Raw genomic sequence first — 25,775 nt, 5'->3', positions numbered from 1 at the left:
TTGTTTGAAAAACAGCACAGAATATTATTTCACCCCATTGCCAAAGTAAAGGAAGAAGGAGAAGTGAGTTTGTAAGATTTATAAAGATGGTCTAAGGTGTTTTTTATATACAGAAAGAAACCTGTAAAATAGTAAGTGGCTGAAATTTGGGGGCATTGTTTACTACCACACAGGTGACAGGTAATTAGAGAGCATACATTACAGGTGTATTTCTGTGAAAATTTCTTCATTGAAAAGTGTACCCCAAAATTGCTTTCAACCATGGTTTTCATATGAATGACCACACATATGCAGAAGCCCATTCTACTTTCTGAGACAGAAAAGAACCTTTGCAAGAAGTGCCACTTTATTTGTAATACTGTTGAACATTAAAGGTAAAGGTAAAGGTACCCCTGCCCGTACGGGCCAGTCGTGTCCGACTCTAGGGTTGTGCGCCCATCTCACTTAAGAGGCCGGGGGCCAGTGCTGTCCGAAGACACTTCCGGGTCACGTGGCCAGCGTGACAAGCTGCATCTGGCGAGCCAGCGCAGGACACGGAAACGCAGTTTACCTTCCCGCTGGTAAGCGGTCCCTATTTATCTACTTGCACTTAGGGGTGCTTTCGAACTGCTAGGTTGGCAGGCGCTGGGACCGAGCAACGGGAGCGCACCCCGCCACGGGGATTCGAACCGCCGACCTGACGATCGGCAAGTCCTAGGCACTGAGGATTTACCCACAGCACCACCCGCGTCCCTACTGTTGAACATTACTTTGTGGACAAATACATTTTAGGAACAGGTAATTATGGACTTTGACAATCTCACTAGTGACAGGACAAAAAGAGCAGACTGTGAAGAAACTGCACAGCCTCCCACTATTTTGTTGACCTCTCCATTTTATTTGGGGAATAAAGGATTATATATTTCAGCAAAGAGTTTGGAAAATCAGACATGCACACAGTTATTAATGGGAGATATTAGCTACATGGCTGCGCACCACACTATAAATTAACTTCAGGGCTGACAAAATTTAGTGCTTTAGAGACCAGACCAAGGAGTCATTAGAATTGCCTTGTTCAGGCACCCCCAAAAAAGGAATGTCTGGTGAAATCACATCAATAAAACCTTCCTTCAAAAGCTATAGTTGAAGTGGAAAATAATTTTGCTCATATTCCATTATGTTTAAGGCACTCATATATTTTTTAATTCTACTTTTCCTTTAAAAAAACCCCACTTTTTGAAAGTCTGTATCTTCTGACTAAGAAGAGCAGTATCAATCCCAAACAAGCATTTAGATCTGCCTTTTTATTTTCCTTACATTGCCCTTCTCTCTTTTCAGTACTGGAACTAAATCAGGCAGGCAATAAATACTGAAGACTGCATAAACTGCCACTAGTTACAAATAAAACAAGCTCTTGGTGTTCTTTTGTGGGAGATGGAGATAGACATTTTAATTTATTTAAAATTATGAGTGTTCTTTTGTCCTCACCGTAACATGTGCTGCACCAGCAAGGAACTGAGGACAAAGGTATATTGACCACTGTACATACTGGTGTGCTTATTTACTTATTTACAACTGTGGTTTTAAATTGATGTTCTCAATGGACTATCTATTGGGTGCAGATCCGAATACAAGTTCCTATCAGCAGAGGATCCTGCTGGTGTACACCCCAAAGCTTATAAACTCTGAAACATCAGTTCCATCAGCTCCATCTGCCCCAGCTGCAACAAAGCATGTCTCTCCCATTTTGGTCTCTACAGCCACAGCAGGCGCTGTAACTCCCCAACAGTTTGACTTCAGCCCCGAAAGTGCAGTCTTCCATTGTCTCAGGAGACAGACAGATGCCAACCAATCACACAGATTAAATGCCTACAGAAGGCTTTAATTTCAGCAGTTTGTCATTCTGAATGCGCACACAGAGACAAACACAGTTTTCATGGTGGAGTGAATTTCTCTATCCCTTTCTCATGGGCACAGTGAGATGAAATCATCCAGACTGAAATTTTTAATATTATAAGGTTTTGTCATGGACCTTTCAACAGGGTTTTGTGGCTAAATAAATTAGATCTTAGAAGTTCTGAAGGTGTGGTGTTGTTCTGACAACATGTGGCAAACGGTTCTGGGTTTGACAGAACATTGTTTGTACAGCTTAGACTTAAAAAAAATATGGAGGGACGCGGGTGGCGCTGTGGGTAAAAGCCTCAGTACCTAGGACTTGCCGATCGAAAGGTCGGCGGTTCAAATCCCCGCGGCGGGGTGCGCTCCCATTGCTCGGTCCCAGTGCCTGCCAACCTAGCAGTTCGAAAGCACCCCCGGGTGCAAGTACATAAATAGGGACCGCCTACTGGCAGGAAGGTAAACGGCGTTTCTGTGTGCTGCTCTGGTGCCGGTTCGCCAGAGCAGCTTCGTCACGCTGGCCACGTGACCCAGAAGTGTCTGCGGACAGCGCTGGCTCCCGGCCTCTTAAGTGAGATGAGCGCGCAACCCTAGAGTCGGACACGACTGGCCCGTACGGGCAGGGGTACCTTTACCTTTACCTAGACTTAAAAATACAGAGTCTTGAGTGAGCCATTATTTAACTGCACTTCTGTTTTTACCATTTAATTTTTTATTCAGTTTCTTCACATGGCAACATATAGGAAATCATTTAACCCTCCCTGAAACTTCTAACTTGGACTGTGCTATTTGTAGCCAATAAAATATATACCTTCATATAAATAACTTCTGTTCACAGGGTTTGCCATTATATTATTCAGATTAAACTATAGTCTTCATACCGTGGCAACAATAATAAGAGTTTAGGCTCCATCTAAGGTCAAATTTGTATTTTCAAATTATCTAGGGCATTAATTATTTCCTACAGTAAAACCTTCCGTTGATCCATTGGGTTCCTTTTGTTGACGATGCTCCCTGTTTTCTTTCCCAGTACTTCTATTCATAACCCATAATCTTTTACTAATAGCTCATATGGTTTTTGTTTGAATTAAAACATAATCACACTGCTGTTCAGTTAATTGCTCTGAGCTCAGCAAAACTGTTGGGTCCATGTGATATTCCCAGTAAGTAAAGATTCCGCTCCTAAGCTTGAAATACTTTTATACAACAATGTCAAGCCTTTGAAAACTACATGCACAGACACAAGCATCCAGACTGCGTTGCCTGAGATCGTTTTCCCAGACATTTTGGCATTCTGTCTACCTACCATCTGTTGTTTTTTTAAATAATTTTTATTAACTGGCCAATCACATCAAATTAAATCACATCACATAAATTCCAAATTACAAAGCCAAAATTTTAAATTTTGTTGGGGGAACCCATACTTCAAGATCCAAAGGGGGATTCAGATCATCTTCTTATTACTACGTTAATGTCCAAATCAATCCCAATCAGTCCAAACAAAATTCATAATTCTATCCAGTCTTATCTTGGTGTTTCCACATCATATCTTGTTCATATAATTTCTATTTTTCCTTTACGATCTCTTCTGTTAGTCTCCTTAAGCCGATAAGCAAAATAATAATCCTGTGTGGATTTCCCGTTCCTCCACTAAGTCCAGATGGTTTCCATATATCTCCTTCGTAGATACTGTCTACTATAAATTACGAGAAGACAAAAATTTTGGTCTTCTCGAATGGTTGGAAATTAGAGAAATGGAAAATAAGAGGGCAGGAAATCCAACAAGTGAAAATCTATAGGTATCTGGGAATCTTATTCCAGAGCAATTTAGGGTGGGCAAATCATCGCACAAATGCCATAAAACAGGCAAAGTGCACCTCATCAGCAGTTACCCGTTTTTATTATCAGAAAGGCAATCAATTTATTCCTGCGGCCAATCAGATATTCCAAACAAAAGTGCAATCCCAGATATTCTATGGAATACCGCTATGGGTCCAAGCATATAATAGTGATTTAAAAAAGATTCACTCCAGCTTTCTGAGACGTATTCTTGGACTCCCAGCTGTGATCAAATATGAAACAATGTGTGCAGAAATAGGCATACACACAATGGAATATTGGGCCTGGTCCTCCTCAATAAAGTACTGGTTACGCTGCCATTTTCGCTGCCCTCCATCAAGTCTGCTCGCTGATTTGCTCAAAGACTCCTACAAATCAAGATGGTATCAGTACCTCGAAAAAAAGATTGAATCTTTAGGCATCGAGCTGGAGCCCCTGTACAATTCTAATGAGCAATACATTTTCCATAATATCCTAACTAGACTAAAGGATGTCGAGAGGCAAAATATTATGGCAGCTGTAAACAAAATTTGTTCGCCCATATTCTATGATTTAAATATCTTAGATAGCAGAGCCAATTACGTCACCAAATTAATAATTCCAGCCCAACGTAGGGCTTTTATGCTGGCCCGTTTGAATGTTTTTCCCTCAGCATTTGTCAGGGGAAGATATCAAAACATCCCTAGAAACAAGAGATTCTGCAGATGTTTTATGAATGTCCCGGACACGGTAGAGCACATTCTCTTTCAGTGCCCATTGTACAGTACGCTCCGTCAACGCGTGCTGTCCCCTCTTTTGGGTGGTCTGGAGCCCCAACAAGGTGAATGTGTGGGATTCTGCCTATCCGACGTTGACCAAAGGGTAACGGCGGGGGTAGCCGAGTTTTTGGTAGCAGTCCTCCAAGGAGCAGGTTAACAAGGAAAACCACTGATTTTATATGTATATAAATATATATGTATGTAGCCAACTGCTGCCTTTCTGTATATATCTCAAGGCTTTTATATGTTACTTTTTCTTTTATCGTTTTGTTTGTATAATGCCTAATAAAGGTTTGAATAAGTAAGATACTGTCTACCTATCATCTGAAGAGCTTCTTGGCTGGATGTGCTTAAAGCTCACAAACTCTCCTTGGCTATCCTGCACCAAAGGCTTATGCAACTCTTCATATATAGGGTTGGATCCTCTGAACAGCTGATAGAAGGGATTTTTCTCCCTCTCACTGCAGCACCCAACATATGCACACACCCCACCACCAAAAAAAGCTCTTCCTGAAGATTGATAGTGCCTCTAGGAGAAGAGAAGACAGATTCCAGACTTGTGGGATCTGCTTTGCATTTGCACTATTCATGAACTGCACCCAGAAGCAAAAGACATGCTTTTTGTTGTATCACAATTAAGTGTTTTAAATTTGTTGTTAGCTGCCCTGAGCCTGGTTTTCTGAACCGGGAAGGGCGGGGTATAAAAAATTATTATTATTATTATTATTATTATTATTATTATTATTATTATTATTATTTAGAACTAAGGCAGCCCTGTTCAGGGAAGTTTTTAATCTGTGATATTTTAGTGTATTTTTGGTTTCTATGGAAGCTGCCCAGAGTGGCTGGGGAAACCCAGCCAGATGGGCGGGGTACACCCCAGTCAAGCTTGCAAAGATTTACCATTTGCCTGACAATAAATGTTGGAAATGTAAAGAAATTGAAGGTACATTTTTTCATCTTTGGTGGACTTGCCCGAAGATTAAGGTTTTCTGGGAAATGATCTATAATGAACTTAAAAAGGTATTTAAATATACTTTCCCCAAGAAACCAGAGGCCTTTCTCTTGGGTATTGTCGACCAAGGGGTGTTAAAGACGGATATAACTTTCTTTATGTATGCTACAACAGCAGCTAGAATACTCATTGCGAAGTACTGGAAGACGCAAGAGCTACCCACACTGGAAGAATGGCAGATGAAGGTGATAGACTACATGGGCTTGGCAGAAATGACGAGCAGAATCCGAAACCAGGGAAGAGAAGCAGCGCAAGAAGAATGGAAAAAATTTAAAGACTATTTAAAGAAATATTACAAAATTAATGAAAGTTAGAATGATGTTGGACTGGAAAGTAAATGGTTACTATTAGCTATGGTTAAGACAAGGAGAATAAGGAAGATTAGTCTAAATTTAAATTAAAATAAGGGAAGATTTGCTGAACAATTGATAAGAATTTGGAATACAGAAAAGGGAGGCATGAGGAAGTCGGGGAAGAAAGGTATAAGAAATTAGGATATGAAATGATACATGTTTTTTGTTCTGTTTTTGTCTTTGTATGTTTATGTATGTTGTGTTTATATGGAAAAAATAAAAATATTATAAAAAAAACAGATGGGCGGGGTACAAATAATAAATTATTATTATTATTATTATTATTATTATTATTATTATTATTATTATTATTATAAAGAACATGTGTCTCTGAGCAGCTGCTGACCACAGTGCTTTCCTGTAAGTACTAGAACTGAGCTCACAGTCTTTCCATACTATTCCACCTATTCTAGCTCCCCAAGCTTTCTACATTTCAGCAATCAAATTGAGGGAGCAGGGGTTCATTTTGTTGTTGCTGTTATAAAACAATTGGGAGTCAGAAATCCTTGCTGATCTACTGGAAGATCACCCATAGATCTGCCAGTAGATCCTGATCCATGTTCAGAGTTAAAGCTACATTTTCATTCAATGTGCCTCCTCCATACTGTTGTCTTATTTCTGTGTGGGGCCCGTGTGTGTGTGGCGTCTGTTGTTGATGTTGTAGTCAAGAGTTTCTTAATATTTCAGGTGGTTGTGATCAAATGCATTTTAACTGAAAATTGTTCTGCCAAGGCATCCAAGGTGGTTTATAGTTTTTAAAAATTCTAAACCAAATAAATTTAAGTTGTTTCTCTTCTTCTTTCTCACAAGGTACATGGTTTCCATTGGCCTTCTGGGCAGAGGGAACAGTCTGACTGGATGAAGCCCTGACTGCTTCCATCGCCCTCTATTCCCCTCCCCTCACTCATAATGTAAACTTATAAATTCATTCATAATTTAACTCAAGCAGCCCCATGCTGAAGTTGAAACTTTTTGACTGAGACAAAGGCTGCTTACACACAATACATTTAAAACACATATTCACCCCTACTCCAAATCCTGGAAACTGTGTTTACCGCTCAGAAAGCTACAGCTCCCATCAAGCTTATACTCCAGTTCCCTGGGGGAGGGGCACAGGGAATGAGCTTTCAATGTATGCAATCTGTGCAGCCCCCCTTCTGTTCAACACCCTTCTGGTTCCTTGGCCCTGCGGTGTGTTTGCTACCCTGCCCAATTTCTTTTTCGCCCATCTAATTGGATTGCTACAACGCATACTTGGAAAGGGAATCAAGTCAGCCTCTTAGTCTACTCACTTTTCCTCAAAAGGATCAATTCTAATTGCTTCTAAGGCAACCCTGATATCCTTGCAGCAGCATCTCTGACCTGCAGGCCACTCAAAACATTTCTCGTTCCCACTGAAAAGGCACTTTTCTTAGAGCATACACAGCTGATTCTAATGTTCTTCTGCAGCTTTCATTCCTCTTCCACCTCCCAAATTAAGCCTTTCCCATCATGATTTTAATGAAAAGAAGGTGTCTCTTTCACATACACACAGCTGTAAGTGTTGATGTTGTGGTTAAATTTCCTCCAGACAACATATATTTAAATAATTTAATTTTTATTGTGAATACCGCCCCCTCATTGTATTAGATCAGCTTTCAGACTTCCTTTCTTGTGCTCAGAATAGATATCACAATGTCAATGCTAGGTCCAGTATCAACCAACCCTGAACCATCAGACATGAACCCTTGTTGGTGGAGAGACCACTGGAGTCACAGTTGACTAGGGTCCCATGACAGGACTTTTTCAGTGGCAGTTCCCCATTTATGGACTTCCGTCCTGTGAGGTGTGTCTGTCTCCCTCTTTATTGACTTTCAGGAGGAATTTGGAAACATTTCTGTTGCACCGATCCTGGCAACCCTGAGATCACTAGATGAGAGAATGTTTTTAACTATTATTGGAATTATTTTTTCAAATTGTGTTACTATGGATGTGTTTGCCATCTTGGGCTCCTTCAGGAGTAAGGGTAGAATATCAATTGAATTAATAAAGAATTTTTTTAATGTGCATATTCTGCGTAAATTTGCTGAACGCCTGATTAAAGGTAAAATTATCAAGCACAGCAAAGAATAATCAAGGTGGCATAAGCAAAAGATAAATCCTACCCAACTAGCTGTTTAGAGTTCTTTGAGGGTGTCAACAAACATGTAGCTAGGGGTGGTTCAGGAGACACTGTGTTCTTGGACTGAGAGGAATTTTTGATAAGGGTTTTCACCAAGGACTCCTGAGTAAACTTACCAGCAGTGTTCTCAGGGACACTGGGAAAATAGCAACATTGCTTCAGTTATTGATGTAACAGCCTTCGGGCATTGTATAGAACAGAAGTGGCCAACACACTTGAAGAAGGAGCAAACCTTGTATCTATTTAAAACAGAAAAAAATTAAGGATTCCCAAATAAGTGCCTAGCTTTGCCCCCCCCCCTTTCCTCTTATTCCCCTTCCACTTTGTTTCATGTGTTTAGATCAGGCATAGGCAAACTTGGCCCTCCAGATGTTTTGGGACTACAACTCCCATCATCCCTGACCACTGGTCCTGTTAGCTAGGGATGATGGGAGTTGTAGTCGAACAACATCTGGAGGGCCGAGTTTGCCTATTCCTGGTTTAGATCATAAGCTTGAGGTCAAGGGCTATCTTCTACTTATTGGTCAGAAGTCAACTGTTTTGGGAGCCTTTTTCTTTGAAAAAGTGGGGTAAAAACTCTTTGAAATAAAAGAAAATACATGCTTTCATATGTGTGCACATTCGCTTTTCTGACCAGGACAAACAACAGCTTCAAAATAGTGCATGGGTAAAGAGATAAACTCCCTACACACACACACACGTTCTGATTTGGATTCCCGCCCCCCCCCCCCAGCAACTGCTAAATGCACAAAACTTCAAAGTGATGGAGAAGCATTCACTCATCTTTGTTGTTGGGTCTAGCTTGGCCCTCGGGGTCTGGATCAGACCATCTAAGTCTCTACAGTATAGAGCTTGCATTTTTGATATTAGAAAACTATCTAATCAGCAGAGAAATGCTGAGAAGGAGAAAAAGACTTTTTAGTCTCTGTATACAAGGTCATCTATGCTTGATTGCATAGTTAAGGCAGGCTAATTAAAATGGTTTCCTCTCATTATCGCAAGTGAGAGGCCCTCTTAAAACTAGTATCTTGACTATTGAGCAGCCTAGTAATCAATTCCAAAGCATGAGCTCATCAGGATGAATTATTTTTACATTCACAGAATATATTTTGCCTCACAGATCCTTTTGGCTGCACATATTTACATACTATATTCAACCAGAGACACTTAGAAAAGTTATCACTTTAGATTGAATCGTTTCCGCTGGCACTTTAGAAAACCAGTACTTTAGGGGAAGGCAACCCAGAAATGGAACAACTCAGCAAGAATTTTTATAAAGCACATGACTGGACTAAAGTTAAAAGGTCCCTAACACTTTCCCCCCAACAACCCAAAGAGACTTCCAGAAACTCTTAGTGACCTGGAGAGATGGTGGATATATTTGTTTCCTAATCTAGGAAGGTTTAACAGCACTTGCAATTTAGTGACCTGGGGAAAATGCTATTTCAGCCCTGGCAAACATATTATTTCAAAGCCTTTCCAGAAACTGGACTTAAATGTTCTTTTTAAAGCAGAATAATTGTAGTTCACCCAATACTCAATGAAGAAAAAAAAATTGGTAACAATATTTTGAAAACTTCATGATTCCTGGCAATCAACCATCAAGGCAGGGCCTATTATAATTAAGACAGTGATGAGTCCAGAACTAGGCCAGCATGCAGACCTTCAACGTTGTTGAACCTGCGATAATGCAACTTTGACTCTGGCAAACATTTTACCTCTAACTATGTTTATTCCTTGAATCGAGATCTATTGGTACTTTGTCTTCTTGGAATGGGCCATATGGCATCTCACAGGGATCCATTTTGTCAGTTTCCTTTTTGCTGAGCAGACAACTGAAGTACGTATACACTGATAATAATCTCTCTCCCCTATCCTTTCTTTCTCTCACACACAGTTCCTTTCATCCCAGATCTCCCAGTTTTATGGATTGTGGGACTGGAAATGTCAAGCAGATTTAAGATGAATTATGGCACGATATAAAGATCATAGCGACATGGGTGGCGCTGTGGGTTAAACCACAGAGGCTAGGACTTGCCGATCAGAAGGTCAGCGGTTCGAATCCCTGTGACAGGGTGAGCTCCTGTTGCTCGGTCCCTGCTCCTGCCAACCTGGCAGTTCGAAAGCACGTCAAAGTGCAAGTAGATAAATAGGTACTGCTCCAGCGGGAAGGTAAATGGCATTTCCGTGCACTGCTCTGGTTTGCCAGAAGCAGCTTAGTCCTGCTGGCCACATGACCCGGAAGCTGTACACTGGCTCCCTCAGCCAATAAAGCGAGATGAGCGCCGCAACCCCAGAGGCGGTCACGACTGGACCTAACGGCCAGGGGTCCCTTTACCTTTACCTTTATAAAGACCATGGTAGCTGCCCGAAATGCTTAATCAGTGTGGTCTTTCCTCCCATGCAAGTTATCAAAGTTGGTATTCATGTGCCTCAAAGACCAGATTCTCCTGGCTTCAGCGAAAGCTATCGCTGAAGCCAGGGAGCCTGCATTCGCTCCATAGGACGCACACACATTTCCCCTTAATTTTTGGAGGGGAAAAAGTGTGTCCTATAGAGCGAAAAATACGGTAGATCAGGCATTGGGGAGCAGAGGTCCTTCAGGCCTCTCGGTCTGATTTTTTGAGCTCCCTTCAGGGCCACATCCTCTTTTCCCAAGCCACACTTGTCAATGGTCCTGCACCACACCCTATTCAAATGGTTTTTTCACCTGGTTGAAATGTGTTATGGAACAGTCTGAATGCCCCTTGCTTGCCTACACAGAGAAGTGTGTAGAAACCTCTGACTTTTGCATGGCTGGAATGTAGCCGACTGTGTGAAGGTTAGAGGTCCATCTTTAACTCCACCTGCTTTAAGCCTCTGGCCCCACCTACTACTGGCATGCAGCCCCCCCCCAAAAAAAAATTGCACAGGAGTAAATATAGACCTTAAGCTGGAAAATGTTCCTGACTCCTGATCTAGGTCTGATCTGATTCTAGTCATCAGTGGCTAGAAGTGATTTTCAGCTACTATATTGGCTTAGAAAGTTTCGTATCTCGATCCCAGAAGTAGTCTTTCATATACTGCCACAGACCCTCCAAGTATCCCGGTTTCTGATTTGACCCTGGAATGTCCCACTTTTCCTTAGAATGTCTCTATTTTCATTGGAGAAATGTTGAAGGGTATGGAGTTATCTGACCCGAGCCGACTGAAGGCAATCCTGTATAGAGAAGGTTTTTTAAAAAAAAATGTTTAATGTGTTATTATGTTTTTATATATGGTGGAAGCTGGCCAGAGTGTCTGGGGCAACCCAGTAAGATGTGTGGGGTATAAGTAGTAAAATTATCATTATGGAATGGGACATCCCTATTTTCATCAGGAAAATGTTGGAGGGTATGCTGTCACCTTGGGCCATGGCATTGTCTAGAGTGAGGAATTAACTATTTATTGTCAACAGTACACTTACAAGTTAGGAAAAGGCATGTCTATCAATACTATGTCTCTCAGCTACTCCTAGGTGTGCACCTGATGAGGCCCCTTAGCTTATGTATCTCCCCACCTGAGCTGCGCACAAGCAGGTGAAGATTATGCCTGCTCTTCCCTCTTCAATCCTTTCCTGGTCCTGGGAGACAGTGGTCCAGGAGAGATGGGGGCAGGAGGAAGAGACATGGAAGCCCTTGACTCTACAATCTGACCTTTCTACCATCTCCTGCACCTGTTCTTCACTCACCAATCCTGCAGCTTCTCCTGCCTCTGACTCTTGTCTCCTGGCTGTTACAGGCTCCCCCAGATCACCAATCTCTTCTTCCAAGTCAGTCTCAGACCCTCCAAGTGTCCTGATTTTCCATGGACAGTCCTGAATTTACAGAAGCCGCCCCAGTTTCTGAGTTGATCCTGGAATGTCCCACTTTTCGTTTGCACACCCCTATTTTCCTCATGGTTTGAAGCTCAACATCAAAAAAACGAAGATCATGGCCACTGGTCCCATCACCTCCTGGCAAATAGAAGGGGAAGAAATGGAGGCAGTGAGAGATTTTACTTTCTTGGGCTCCATGATCACTGCAGATGGTGACAGCAGCCACGAAATTAAAAGACGCCTGCTTCTTGGGAGAAAAGCAATGACAAACCTAGACAGCATCTTAAAAAGCAGAGACATCACCTTGCCAACAAAGGTCCATATAGTTAAAGCCATGGTTTTCCCAGTAGTGATGAGAGCCCTGAGTGCTCACTGGAAGGACAGATCCTGAAGCTGAGACTCCAATACTTTGGCCAGCTCATGAGAAGAGAAGACTCCCTGGAAAAGACCCTGATGTTGGGAAAGATGGAGGGCACAAGGAGAAGGGGACGACAGAGGACGAGATGGTTGGACAGTGTTCTCGAAGCTACCAGCATGAGTTTGACTAAACTGCGGGAGGCAGTGGAGGACAGAAGTGCCTGGCATGCTCTGGTCCATGGGGTCACGAAGAGTCGGACACAACTAAACGACTAAACAACAACAACAAATTTTCATCAAAGAAATATTGGAGGGCATGGAACTTTTTGGCCCCTGAGCCAATGAGATAAGTAACTAAACAATCTATAGAAGACATCTGAAGGAAGCCCTGTATAGGGAAGTTTTTGAATGTTTAATGTTTTATTGTTTTTATATATGTTGGAAACCATCCTGAGTGGCTGGGGCAGCCTAGTCAGATGGACAGGGTATAAATAATAAAATAGTTTTTGTTGTTGTTGTTGAATAGGATGTCCCTATTTTCACCAGAGAAATGTTGGAGTCTATGCAGTCTCCAACCCTCTTTTCTCCTGGTGTCACTCATCAGTATCCGGTCACTGCTCCTCAGTGTCCATCCAGTCCCTGACACCTTGAGACTTACATAATGAGTTCTATAAAGTTCTGATGTTGACATGTATTTGGGGTCTCCTGTTGATGGAATGGTTACTATGGAAAATGCTTGCTACCTAAGGAGGCACCAAGCCAGACAGATTCATATGTATGAAACTGTTTCTTTGGATATTATTTCCTACATGTTATACCCAAACAAGAACAGAGAAGCAACCTTGATATTTTCCATACACCCTGGAATGCTGATATGACACAGTTAATAGGTTGAGCAGTGAGCCTCAGCATTCTTAATTCACACATCTGACCCATAACAGGCCATCCTCCTCCCTGAACTCAGTGCTAGCATGCTTGCTACCAAGATGACGGATTGTGCATCGTGCTTCTTGCCTTGTGCAAAAGATCCCACCCAGCATCCGATCAGAGATGAACAGGCATTTGCTCTTCCCTGGCTCCACATCTGAAAGGTGCAGACAGGAGGCCTTGACATTGCCATCAGAACCTGAAGCAGGCCAGTTGGCAGGGTAAACCATGAAAAGTTGTTTTGGGTCATCCTTTTTGCATCATTCTGATGCCTCAGGGTGCAGCCCCCAATGTCCCTAATGTGTCTCCAACCCATATTGAACCTGCCAGTTATAATTCAGCCTAAGGCGAATGAAGCCAATTCTTGAGCCCAGCCAATGTGATAGTGACGCGGGTGGCACTGTGGGTAAAACCTCAGTGCCTAGGGCTTGCCGATCGCATGGTCGGCGGTTCGAATCCCCGTGGCGGGGTGAGCTCCCGTCGTTCGGTCCCAGCTCCTGCCCACCTAGCAGTTCGAAAGCACCCTTAAGTGCAAGTAGATAAATAGGTACCGCTTTATAGCGGGAAGGTAAACGGCGTTTCCGTGTGCTGCGCTGGTGCTGGCTCGCCAGAGCAGCTTCGTCATGCTGGCCACGTGACCCGGAAGTGTCTCCGGACAGCGCTGGCCCCCGGCCTCTTAAGTGAGATGGGCACACAACCCTAGAGTCGGACACGACTGGCCCGTACGGGCAGGGGTACCTTTACCTTTAATGTGATAGTGCGGAAGAATCAAAAACAAAACAATCTCTTATTGTGACTAATTTAGGGTCTGAGCCAATCATTCCTGCTCGGCCCTGTCTGGCTAATCCTACCTCTGAAGAGATGGAAACAACAGTTGGAGGGCGGTACAGCCATCCCTCCCCTAATTGGTCAGGCTGCTGAAACAGTCTAGCCTCTTTCTCATATGCCATTCCTTCTAAGGGATGGAAGTAAAATTGCTCCCGCTGCATGAATTGACTGTAAATTGCAGACTTGGAATCTTTTTCTTCTCTCGCTCTCTCCTGCTCTTTCCCTCTCTCTTCTTTTGCTTCATTATCCTAGGTTTCCCCCTCCTTCTGCTCTGCAATGACTGCACCGCATGCTCCCAGGCCCAGGCGAGCGAGCGCACACACACACACAGACACACACACACACACACACACACACACACTGACTTGGTCTCTCTGCTTTTAGCAATAATTTGCACATAATGGAACAGCCAGAGGGGGGTTTGATCAATGACCTCTGTCTCAGAGATGCTGTTCCAAGGGAAACACATCTGCCAACATAAAGTATTGGAGCAATCATAGCTCAGTGAGCGTCGTAATAAGCAACTGTTACACTAGAGCCATCAGTCACGTTCAGTTACAGACCTGAAAGGATACAGCACCTCAGGGAGCAATGTCCTTCTATAAATTTGGGCAGCAATGAAGAATGATTTGCAATCAAGTAATAAAAGGCCTAAAAAAGGTCCACCATGCATACTAACATCCAGTACAGCTGACAAAGGAAATAAAAAACCTTGGCATTGTTTGCTCGTTATGTAAACTACACAGCTGTCCAAGCAATTAAGATATGATTTTGGGAATTCTCTCGTAAAAATTTGCTAACAGAGCTTCCACTTGTGAAAGTGACATTCTTCTTTATCAGTAAAGTGCATTTCATTACGGTAATGCAATTTCATCTAGCTTAATAGTAGGAACTGCTTTAACCTTATGGCGAGAGTACATAAACATCATAAAATTAATGTCACCCCCATGCATTGTGGGAATAAATCTGCACCGTTTGACAGCAGTGATCAAGGGATGAAGAATCTGAACTGCACCTCCCACTTTGATATTTCAGAGATTGGGTCACAATCAGCTATGTGAGCATGTTGGCTTCCTAGTGGACTCACAGTTAAGATGTTAAAGGCAACAACAGCACAATTCAATTTTCCAACGTCATAGCCAATGGAAATATCGCTCCATTTTAAGCTGCGTTGGAAGTTAAGCATCAGACCAAAGAAATCTCCAAGGATGAATGAAGAAAGTGATGCAAACCCTTCCTGGTAGATGCTATTTTTATCTTGTGGATCGTACAGAATCACTGGGCATTTTCATAAATGCAGTTTAAAACTTTGTTAGCTGAATGGAAGAAAGCCCAAGTTGCTGCTAGCTCCATCATAGTAGTCTATGAATATTCACTAGGATTTAACTAAGTACGTAAGAAATGCCTGGTGGGTTGGGCCAATGACCCATCTAGTCCAGCATCCTTTTCTCAGGGGCCACCCAGATGCCTTTGGGAAACCCACAAGCTGACTAGAGCCCTCTCGCTTCCTTCGGTTGCCAGCAACTGGTACTCAGAAATGTTACTGCCTCCAGCTGTGGAGATAGAACAACTGGAGGGAACTAGGTGGAACATTAGCAAACTGGCAGGACCAGGGTGAGGAAACTGTGGCACTCCAGAGGCTGCTGGACTACAAATCCTATCCTCTAGCACTGGCCATGCTGGCTGGGAATGATGAAGTTGGAGGGCCACAGTTTACGCAGCCCTGTAGTACAATACCCTTACCCACTACAGCCACAATGTGGGGCTACAACCTCAATCTTCTTGAATTAGATTATTTATAAAGCCTACCTTTTATAAGAGTTGGTTTTATTTCTTAAAACTTACACACTGCTTGAGTGCAAAAACATCAAAGCTGTTTACAAAAAAAATTCCCAGTTGCAGGGATGATTCTAAGTGAACCGCCACATTCTCAAAGTCCCCTGTGCATTTGCCCTTAATGTCTGAAGAGGAATTTTTGCCTTCTGGAAAAGTCAGCCTCAGTACTGCCGGTTCATCTTCTTGAACTTCTCATAGTGATAGTCATCGGTTGCCTTCTCATCTGGGGGGCATTTGCAATTTGGTGGGAACCTCTCAGGTTCTGGTTTCTCAGTGTCTCCCACCTTGAGGGGATTGGGCTCTTCTTTGTTTCTCCGTACTGATGCATTCAGCTCTTCGTGATAAAATCTGTTGTGCTGGCCGTAGTTGACGGCCATGTTCATTGGGGCAAAGGAGGTTCTGCTGTCTTTCTTTTTGTTCTGCTGCTCAGCCAGCAATCGCGCGTTGGCCTCCTCAGTAGAAATGATGTTTTTGATCTTAGCTTCAATTCCAAGGTCCACCTCTGGGATGCTGCTCAGCATCTGATTGGACAGCATCTCCTCAGTCTTCTTAGCTGAAGAGACCCAAATTGTTAAGTTGTGGGTGAACATATCAGACGACACAGCGATTCTTCAAACAGCTCTTGTTTATTCACAGACCAGGACAGAACTGAACTGAAGGGTTCAGTCAACCTGCTTATATAGAGCTCCAGTACAACGTTACTGTAACAACTTTCTAAAACTATCCAATCACTGAACGTCACTTTCAATCCCTTATTTGCATAACTATCTGCAGTATCCTCCTGCTGGCCCAGGGTGAGAACTTCACAAATGTTCTCAGGCAGCTCATACAGACAGTCCCCTGGGTTCTTCTGCTTCACTTTCTGTTCCTCATTTTCCACAATTCCCTTCCTTCTCTTCAGCTCGGTTTCAATGTACTTCATCATATCAGCATCTTCATCCCTCCTGTTGGTCTCTGCAGCAAAAGAAGTCCCAAGGTTGAGGTCCTCTTCTTCACTGATCCTGGCCTTGCCCCGTTCTTTCAGTTTCTTCATGTCCACCTTTCCACCGGTCTTTATTTTAAGGGGATCATCCACCAGAGTCATTTCTTCTTGTAGTTTCTCCCCCATAAGCAGAGCAGCAGCACTCATTCCATTTGGCCTCCTTCTTAGACTCTGCACTTCTTTTGCTTCCTCTAGTTTTAGCCAGACCTCCTCAGTGACCTGTGCATCTTCATCATCATCCTCAGAGTCCACCTTCCTCCGATGGAAAGCCTTTCCTGCAGGCATGTCCCCAATTGTGTTGGCAGCGGACCCTTCCCCCCCCCCCCATCGCTTGTGGGAGGAACAACAGAAGCAGAATCAAATTTAGACAAAAGAGCAACAAAGGATTACCACCACTAGTCCACTAATAATATATTGTTTGCCATTCCCCAATTTTCTGGTGATTGCCCAAATGGGAAGATTTAGAAATTTAAGGTTCAGTCTGAAATTGGCCCAATTAACATTGTTAACTTATAGCAAACTATAGGTGATATTAAGTGCATGACTGATTCATGCATGCATGCTTTTTCTTGATTAAATAGCAGCCAATGGCAGCTTCTCTCCCAGGGCAAATCCAGCCACAGAGGCCCTGAGGCACACTGGGACCATGGCAGGAGTTAAGGGTAAACACACCCTTTCTTCAATGCCCTAGTCTTGGTCCAGGTTGAGGTGGTGGCGGCTAGGAAAGCTGTGCTTTAGTATAGAAAGAACAAGCATGCTAGGGCCAGTTGCTGGAATAACATCACATCTAGCTTGACCCTTTTCTGGCAGTTTTGTGCATGTTAGCAAGTATTGTGGTGGTTCAATGTGTGCCCAGACTGTGACACAATGAGACCAAAAATATGGGTTGAGCCAGGCTGTGCTGTGCCATGGTCAGTCAAAGTACATGCATATCCATGTGAAGTGTCAACTCCTGTTGACTTCATCCAGGTAAAACCAAATGGGATGTGAAATGAGATTCTTACTAAGGAACTGAGAGAGGAGCCCCTGTATTTTCAGTTTCTGCACCGCATGGTGGTCATGATGAGGGCTGTCCGAAAACATTTTGCTAGCCAATATACGGAACCCCTTGTGTGTCCCCCAGAAGCCAGCTGGACTAGAAGTTAAGGTTTATTTCAATCGTGGCAATGGGCTTCCCCAACAGCACTAGGGGTCAGCAGGCTAGTCTAGTGGGTAGAGACAGCTGTGTGGCACACAGAGCTCGACCCTCCAACAGAGGGGAACAGCTAAGGGGCTCTGGATAAATGGCGGTGCAATGTCATCATCCCCCCCCCATACAGACCAGTATCTACTGTCTGATGTGGCTGCCTCACTCTGTCCAAGTGTCAGTGCTGCCACCGGTGATTGCTATATGCAACCAGTTCACATGCAAATATGGCTGCTGTGTGCTGAGATTAATGGTCATCTCAGAGTACGGTGATATCTGAAAAAAATGAGGGGGGGAGGTAGAGATGTTGCTGCCACACTGTGAGATTGAAAGAAGCCATGGTGTCCTTCTGTGATGTCTGAATCTTCCCTGGTCATCTGGCCAGCACAGCAGAATTAAAATGGTGGAGCCTTTATTCTGAAGCAAGCCCTTCTGCATTCTGTGACTTATGGCCTCTCGTGACCAAAGAAAGCTGTGCTTTTGAGTTCACCTCTAAGAGAAATTTCTGCCATTTGCTTTCAGTCATAGCACACTGTCAAAGCTATATTTCAGCATCAACCAGTTATACAAGGTATCAGTCTGCCTCTTCTCCAATAAATCTACACAAAACATTTTTCTGTCATTAGAAGAAGAAATGAAGGACCACTTAATGTTTCGGGCTGACAAGATAGTGCCAGGAATTTTCCCAAAGGGTTTGACAATGCTCTGTTAAGTGTCATCTTAAAATTCATTGAGGAAATATTGTGCAATTTCCAATTCTCCACAGTAACATTTTCTTTATGCATTTTTCACAACTACTTTCCCAATGCATAAAAAAGATAAGTGTCCAAAATTACTCAATTTAAAGTCTTTACGCAGGTAGAAAACTGTCCTCAATAAATGTCCTATCCTGTTTATTGTTTTATTAAAAATGGAGGAAAGATGACTGTAAGAGTGGGTGGATACGAGAGAGAATTTCACAAAATGGTTGGGCATTCCTGCTGGGAAGGCAGAGCCTTGGCAATGGCTACCCCTTTACAGTGGTACCTCTGGTTACGAACTTAATTCATTCCGGAGGTCCGTTCTTAAGCTGAAACCATCCTTATCCTGAGGCGCACCCTAATGGGGCCTCCCACTGCACGCGCACCTCTGGCACGCGATTTCCATTCACATCCTGGGGTAAAGTTCACAACCAGGAGCAGCTACTTCCAGGTTAGCGGAGCTCGTAACCTGGAGCATCCGTAACCAGAAGCGTTCGTAACCAGAGGTACCACTGTATAGTGTTTTGAGGGAGTGATACAAGTGTTCCCCTTTCTCCCACTTTCCCCTTGAGTGGGGTTAGCAGGAGAGCATTCAGCTATAGGTGCCTGGGATACATCTCTCAAAGCATCAACATAGCATTCCAGATCACAACAGCTCTCATTCGCAGGAGGAAAAACTTGCTTTCCCCGGAACAAAACGTTGCTGAGTTCCCTGACAATCCCATTTCTCACAGCATCAGCACAGTCTCTAGGCCAGGGATCAGCAAACTTTTTCAGCAGGGGGGTGGTCCACTGTCCCTCAGACCTTGTTGGGGGCCGGACTATATTTTGGAGGGAAAAAATCAACGAATTCCTATGCCCCACAAATAATCCAGAGAGGCATTTTAAATAAAAGCACACATTCTACTCATGTAAAAACACGCTGATTCCTGGCCCATCTGCGGGCCAGATCTGGCCCCTGGGGCTTAGGTTGCCTACGCATGCTTTAGGCAAATAGATCTGAACCCTAACCCTTGCAACGACTTACTCATCCCAACTCTGCACCGGTACTACACATTATGAGTAGATGAAACCAGTAGGTTTATTGTACCAGAAAACCTTTGTGCATTCCTGCTTGCATACTGCAAATTACAATTGTTAATACTTATTACTGTTTATATTTATGCTGTTTAAAAAACCTCCAAGTGACTTGCAAAACAAATCTTACTGCAAAGACATGATGATCAGCCAGCACAAACATCAAGCACAAACACCATGGGCTGGATCCAAAGATGTTCTTTGATGATGGGACTGCGGTCCAGTAGAGGCTCCAGTAGAGTGTAGCCAACTTTTCCACCATCTTCCTGCAGCTTTCAACCCCACGTCCTGCACTCTTCTAGGTGGTTTACCAACACAGGAGCTGCAACGGAAAGTCAAATCAGCAAGAGCCATTTCCTCCCACTTCCTCCAGTTGGGATGTCCTATGAAAGGCATAGGCAAACTCGGCCCTCGGTTTGAGACTACAATTCCCATCATCCCTGACCACTGGTCCTCTTAGCTAGGGATGATGGGAATTGTAGTCCCAAAACATCTGGAGGGCCAAGTTTGCCTATGCCTGTCTTATGAGATAACTCCACTCATGGGAACTCTAGATCCAAGCCCATGAAAGGCATTAGTTTAAGGATTTGGGACAGGGGCAGGTTCCACATAGGATTTGGGGTCATTTAACCTTAGACAATCAGGAGGCAGATGAGTGTGAAGAAATGCAGCAGAAGAAATGTAGCACCTGCCAAAATGGCCAATGTAAGTAAGCCAAGCCACAGGCCAACTTATTTCCAACTGTCTATAATATAACTAAAGCACGGTATCCCCCTTCTTTATAATAGTGATGCTCAGAAACAGTGTACTATCACCCGATCACCAGTTTTTTGGGCTACCTATGCCAAATCACATCTTTACATTCTGCATTAAACCAGAATAATACGATCATTTCCAGGACCATTCGATGACTTTTTTTTCTTCTTCCTAGGATGGAAAAGCAAATGGTCACCACACCCCATTTCAGCCTAGGAATGCAAAGTTATTTTGGTACCTGGGGCACAAAATCCAGCAAGCACCCACCCACTTCCCAGACGCAAAAGAAGTACAACTATAATAATAATAATAATAATAATAATAATAAATAAATAAATAAATAAATTGCTGCACTTTCCTGACACGCAAAGTCAGCTGCCTGAGGTGTCCAACTCACACTGCCTACTGGAAGGACCTACCAGAACAGTTCATATACAAAATTATGAATAGATATTGGAATCTCCAATTCACCCAACAGCGGCAAGAGTCTTGATAGCACAAGGATGGAAGAATGACGAAATCCCAACGAAAGAACAGTGGCAAGAAAAACTGATGAGTTATGCAGAGTTGGCTAAATTGAGATATAAATTGCAAGACATGGACAACTGTGACTTTAAGGAAGAATGGGAGCTTTTTACAAATTATCTAAAAAGACAAGAAAATGAACTGGACTCCTTGGCAGGTTTTGAATAAACATACACAAATTTATTGGTTGGTAACATGTTAGATAGATAATGTAAGGATATGTACAATTTTATAACATGCAGAGAATAATATGTGCTGAGAAATCAGAGAGAGGAGCTGAGGGAGGTCCTGGGGGGGTGAGGATGGAAGGGAGGGGGGAAATTAATGTAAGCGATTATATGGTTTGATAATTTGTTATGTTGAAACTGCTAATAAAAATATTTTAAAAATAAATAAATCTCCAACTCACCCATTTGAACGCATGTGGTTTTTAAATCCACACTTTTTATCATTCTACTTGGAAGTACCAGAAGGTTAATAGATAGCTTAGTTAAAAGAAAAGCAAAAGCACAGGCCACGTGCTAACCTTTGTTTTAAAAAAGGCTTTGTGGTTGAGTGTCCTCAGACTTCCTCAACTAGTTTCTTTCTGGAAACACTTGTGATGAAAAACCTTAATTGTTTTCCTTACCATACCTCAGAAGGTCACACACGGGCAAGAAGCAGGGACATGCCCCGGATTTCTATCAACTCCAGCATTTGAGTGCTGGGGAGAACCCCAGGTTGTTGCTTTCAACTCTCTAATGGAGTCACAGAAGGGAGGAGGCAGGGGGGGAAACAATTAATACATCAGAACTCTCTGCCAGGCTTTTATGGCATTACAGGCTTTTTCCGCTATAAAGGAACATATTGAATCTTTAGAGCACAGCCCATTCTTCACTGTTTCAGTTGTCTCCTTTTGTTTACATGTCCCTGCCATCCTTCTTTGTGAATTGAATGCTAAACTATCTCTAGGGAGATGTTAGATTGCTTACAGAATGCCTCAGCAGATGGTGGTTCCTGTTGCAACAGAAGGCTGTGATTACACCTGAACTCTGCAAGAACTCGAAACTTAAACAGAAAAACAAGATAGATGAGGAATCCTTAAAGTTCTCTTTCCTCTCCACGGCGTCTGCAGCAGGGGAGAAAAATAATCCACAGGGTTTATAATAATAATTTTAAAAAGGGACAATATCCCATCCTTCAGAGTTTGTTCATTACATTACAGGGCTCTCATTATAGAATTGTATTAGTGGCGCATTTCACCATTGGACCTTCTGTTATCAGCAATGTTGGGTAGCTCTTCATCAAGACAGTGAAAGGGACTCCCTCGGGAGGCTGTGGTCTCCCCTTCCTTGGAGATTTTTAAGCAGAGTTTGGATGGCCATCTGTCAGGGGTGCTTTAGCTGAGATTCCTGCATTCTAGGGGATTGGGCTAGATTACCCTCAGGATCCCTTCCAATTGTACGATTCTACAATTCTATTATTTATTCAAGATCCGGGAGTATTTACTGCGCAGATTGATTCTACCACCTCCAAATAAATGTTTTCTGGCTCTGTATGTTCTGGTTTTGTCAAGCACACTTCATCTGACACTACAGACACAAAAACATTCCTAGGGTCTGAAATCTCCCCAAATAGACATTAGAAATCTCACTGGAGCAGTAAAAACACACACAAAAACCTGTTAGTGTAATTTTTTTGGTTAAGATTGAATGGAGGTTAAAGTGCAACAACATTCTTTATTGTTTATGAATTTCATCATCCATAAACAATAATAGGAAAGACAAATTAAACTTCCTGTCCCCTGAATACTTCTCTGTGTTCCTCTAAAGCATCTCTTGGGAGTTGTATCCTGTAACAACAACAAAATTCCGGGACACTTTCGCCATTTGGGGAGGCATAAATCAAAGGCACAGACGCGCCCTCCCTATTCATACGTCAGCTGGCAGCGGATGTTTTATTGTACAGCCCAAGAGGACTGAAAATAGGTAGATCCAATATGGATTTAACATTTCTTGCACTTTGCAGTAACTAGATCTATAAATTAAGAGGGGGGAAAGTGCAAGACAAAGCACTATAGCTGAACACACTCCATTACTCAACTTTGGTAGAAGCACTGAGCTCAGGTTGTTCTCAGCCTATCAAAAAGGAGCCTGTATTTGAAAAGAGAATTGTCCAAGATGACATCATGTGGCTGGTCCAGAAACAAGAGGAAACATCTTTTCCCCTCTAGCTCTTAACACAATTTCATAGCAAAGAGTTATGGGCAAAGCATTACAACCGCTGGAACGTTTGTTGCTTCCCATGGCAAAAGTGCATGAAAAACAAGACTAATAAATGACACAGGAATAGAACTTCCTGAAGTTCTTTAAAACAGATTATTATTATTTCCTTTGTCCATGTAGCCCCTTAAACCCAAGTTGCTGTAGTTAAAAGTGTGGGATGTAAAACTGCAGTCAAGTACAACATTCCTACAGTGGACATGTTAGGGGATGCTTTGTTCCACTCAGGAGAAGACTTCCTGTTTCCTCCTAAGCTGGGACTGACTTCCACTACATGTGACTTGAAGAGGGGGTGGTCTGTTGTTCTAGCATGGAGGAGCACATGGCCTCCATGGTCTGATCAGTGTGTGTTCTCCATTTTGTATGTTGCTGTGTGTTTGAAGAAGTGACTGCTTAGTCGCAATCACTTAAGACTAACTTCTTTATGGAACAGTACTAGTTGTTGTGGAATAGTACTAGTTGGGGACGCGGGTGGCGCTGTGGGTTAAACCACAGAGCCTAGGGCTTGCCGATCAGAAGGTCAGTGGTTCGAATCCCCACGACGGGGTGAGCTCCCATTGCTCGGTCCCTGCTCCTGCGAACCTAGCAGTTCGAAAGCACGTCAAAGTGCAAGTAGATGAATAAGTACCGCTCCGGCTGGAAGGTAAACAGTGTTTCCATGCACTGCTCTGGTTCGCCAGAAGCGGCTTAGTCATGCTGGCCACATGACCCGGAACGCCAGCTCCCTCGGCGTAAAGCGAGATGAGCGCCACAACCCCAGAGTCAGCTACGACTGGACCTAATGGTCAGGGGTCCCTTTACCTTTACTAGTTGTTATGTAACCTAAACCTGCCTTTAGGTATACTGTATGTCTGTGAAACTGAATGAATCTGTCAGTAAACTACTTTTATATTAACGTTTAATAAGATTATTGTGTTTTTAAGAGGGATTAGAAATGATTTCACCAGGAAGGAATCTTTAATAGTAAGACTCAGATGAGTCAGCAACAAGCTGCTCACTGCGTAATTTAAAAAGGGGGATATTTGGAACTCTGCTAGAATATGGAACTTGCTAGCACAAGTTAGGAAGGATATCATTAAATAATACAGTGGTACCTCAGGTTACATACGCTTCAGGTTACATACTCCACTAACCTAGAAATATTACCTCGGGTTAAGAACTTTGCTTCAGGATGAGAACACAAATCGTGCTCCGGCAGCGCAGCGGCAGCAGGAGGCCCCATTAGCTAAAGTGGTGCTTCAGGTTAAGAACAGTTTCAGGTTAAAAACGGACCTCCAGAACAAATTAAGTACTTAACCTGAGGTACCACTGAATATCCTCTCCTGCCTCCCTAATCATCCCCACAAAAAGAGGGTTTTAAAGTGGCAAATTCATGAAGGATAAGACTATCTCTAGCTACTAAACATTGCTGTCAGAGGCAGTGCTGGAAACCCTGGAGGGAAGAGGGCTGTTGCTGTTGAGAAGGATGTTGGATTAGATGGGCTACTGGCCTGATCTAAGAAATTTTTCTTATATTCTTAGAGTGTCTGTGCTAATTTTTATTTAAATATTGAGCCAGGTCTTATGACTTTATGCACAGAATCTTAGAATGAACACACATTTTTGTAGTACTTGAAGTACTGTGCAAACAAGCATATTTCAAATATTACTTACATCAAAGCTGTACATATTTTGTTCTTATTTGCTTTAGATAATAACACATTTCAGGATTTTGAAAGGAACAAAAAGCACAGGCAACACCAAACCACCTTTCAAGATATAAGGTATTATTCCAGGAATCCTTGTCTTAAGTTCTTTCGTCTGATACCTGCAAACAGCAACTGCATACAACAACTATACTTTGCAAAGGCATATGTGGAACATTACAAAGAACAAGTTCATTTTCTGCAAGTACTGCTTCTTAAGGTTGTCGCGTCTGTCACTTGTATTCGTAAAGACATATGTGGAACACAAAAAAGCTTCTATTTGGACATTACGTATATAAGAACTGATCTATTTGTTTTTCCTGTTCAAAATGTTGGTCTTTAATTGCTTCTACTTAATTTGATGGGACGTGGGTGGCGCTGTGGGTTAAACCACAGAGCCTAGGACTTGCTGATCAGAAGGTCAGCGGTTCGAATCCATGCAACAAGATGAGCGCCTGTTGCTCGGTCCCTGCTCCTGCCAACCTAGCAGTTCGAAAGCACGTCAAAGTGCAAATAGATAAATAGGTACCGCTCTGGTGGGAAGGTAAATGGCGTCTCTCTGCACTGCTCTGGTTTGCCAGAAGTGGCTTAGTCATGCTGGCCACATGACCCGGAAGCTGTACGCCGGCTCCCTCAGTCAATAAAGTGAGATGAGTGCTGCAACCCCAGAGTCGGCCACGACTGGACCTAATGGTCAGGGTTCCCTTTACCTTTTATTCTGTTCATACAGCAACCAGAGTAGCTTAACCACAAAAGAGAACTACTATCATGGTGCTAAG

At 43.0% G+C, this 25,775-nt stretch overlaps 1 protein-coding gene and 1 long non-coding RNA gene across 2 annotated transcripts in view; both read right to left on the bottom strand.

The window, feature by feature from the left end:
- Positions 1-15,558: 15,558 nt before the first annotated feature.
- LOC310745037 (splicing factor C9orf78-like) lies at positions 15,559-17,124 on the bottom strand. The gene is made up of 2 exons (XM_083577253.1): positions 16,592-17,124; positions 15,559-16,349 (listed from the first exon to the last, which is right to left on the bottom strand). Exons 1-2 carry the CDS (start codon positions 17,049-17,051, stop codon positions 15,946-15,948), a joined length of 864 nt encoding a protein of 287 aa, XP_083433379.1. The 5' UTR covers positions 17,052-17,124; the 3' UTR covers positions 15,559-15,945.
- Positions 17,125-21,582: 4,458 nt separating this feature from the next.
- LOC310745095 overlaps positions 21,583-25,775 on the bottom strand; it is a 28,295-nt gene continuing 24,102 nt past the window's right edge. The window contains exons 3-4 of the long non-coding RNA XR_014539929.1: positions 24,716-24,796; positions 21,583-22,097 (exon numbers count right to left, since the gene is read on the bottom strand). This is a non-coding gene — a long non-coding RNA (uncharacterized lncRNA). The remainder of the gene's footprint in view (positions 22,098-24,715; positions 24,797-25,775) is intronic.

The sequence above is a fragment of the Podarcis filfolensis genome (genome assembly GCF_964270895.1).
Source record: "Podarcis filfolensis genome assembly, chromosome: 11".
Taxonomy (NCBI): Eukaryota; Metazoa; Chordata; class Lepidosauria; order Squamata; family Lacertidae; genus Podarcis; species Podarcis filfolensis.
The sequence above is the reverse complement of the archived record's forward strand: the minus strand, read 5'-3'. Positions and strand labels throughout refer to the sequence as shown.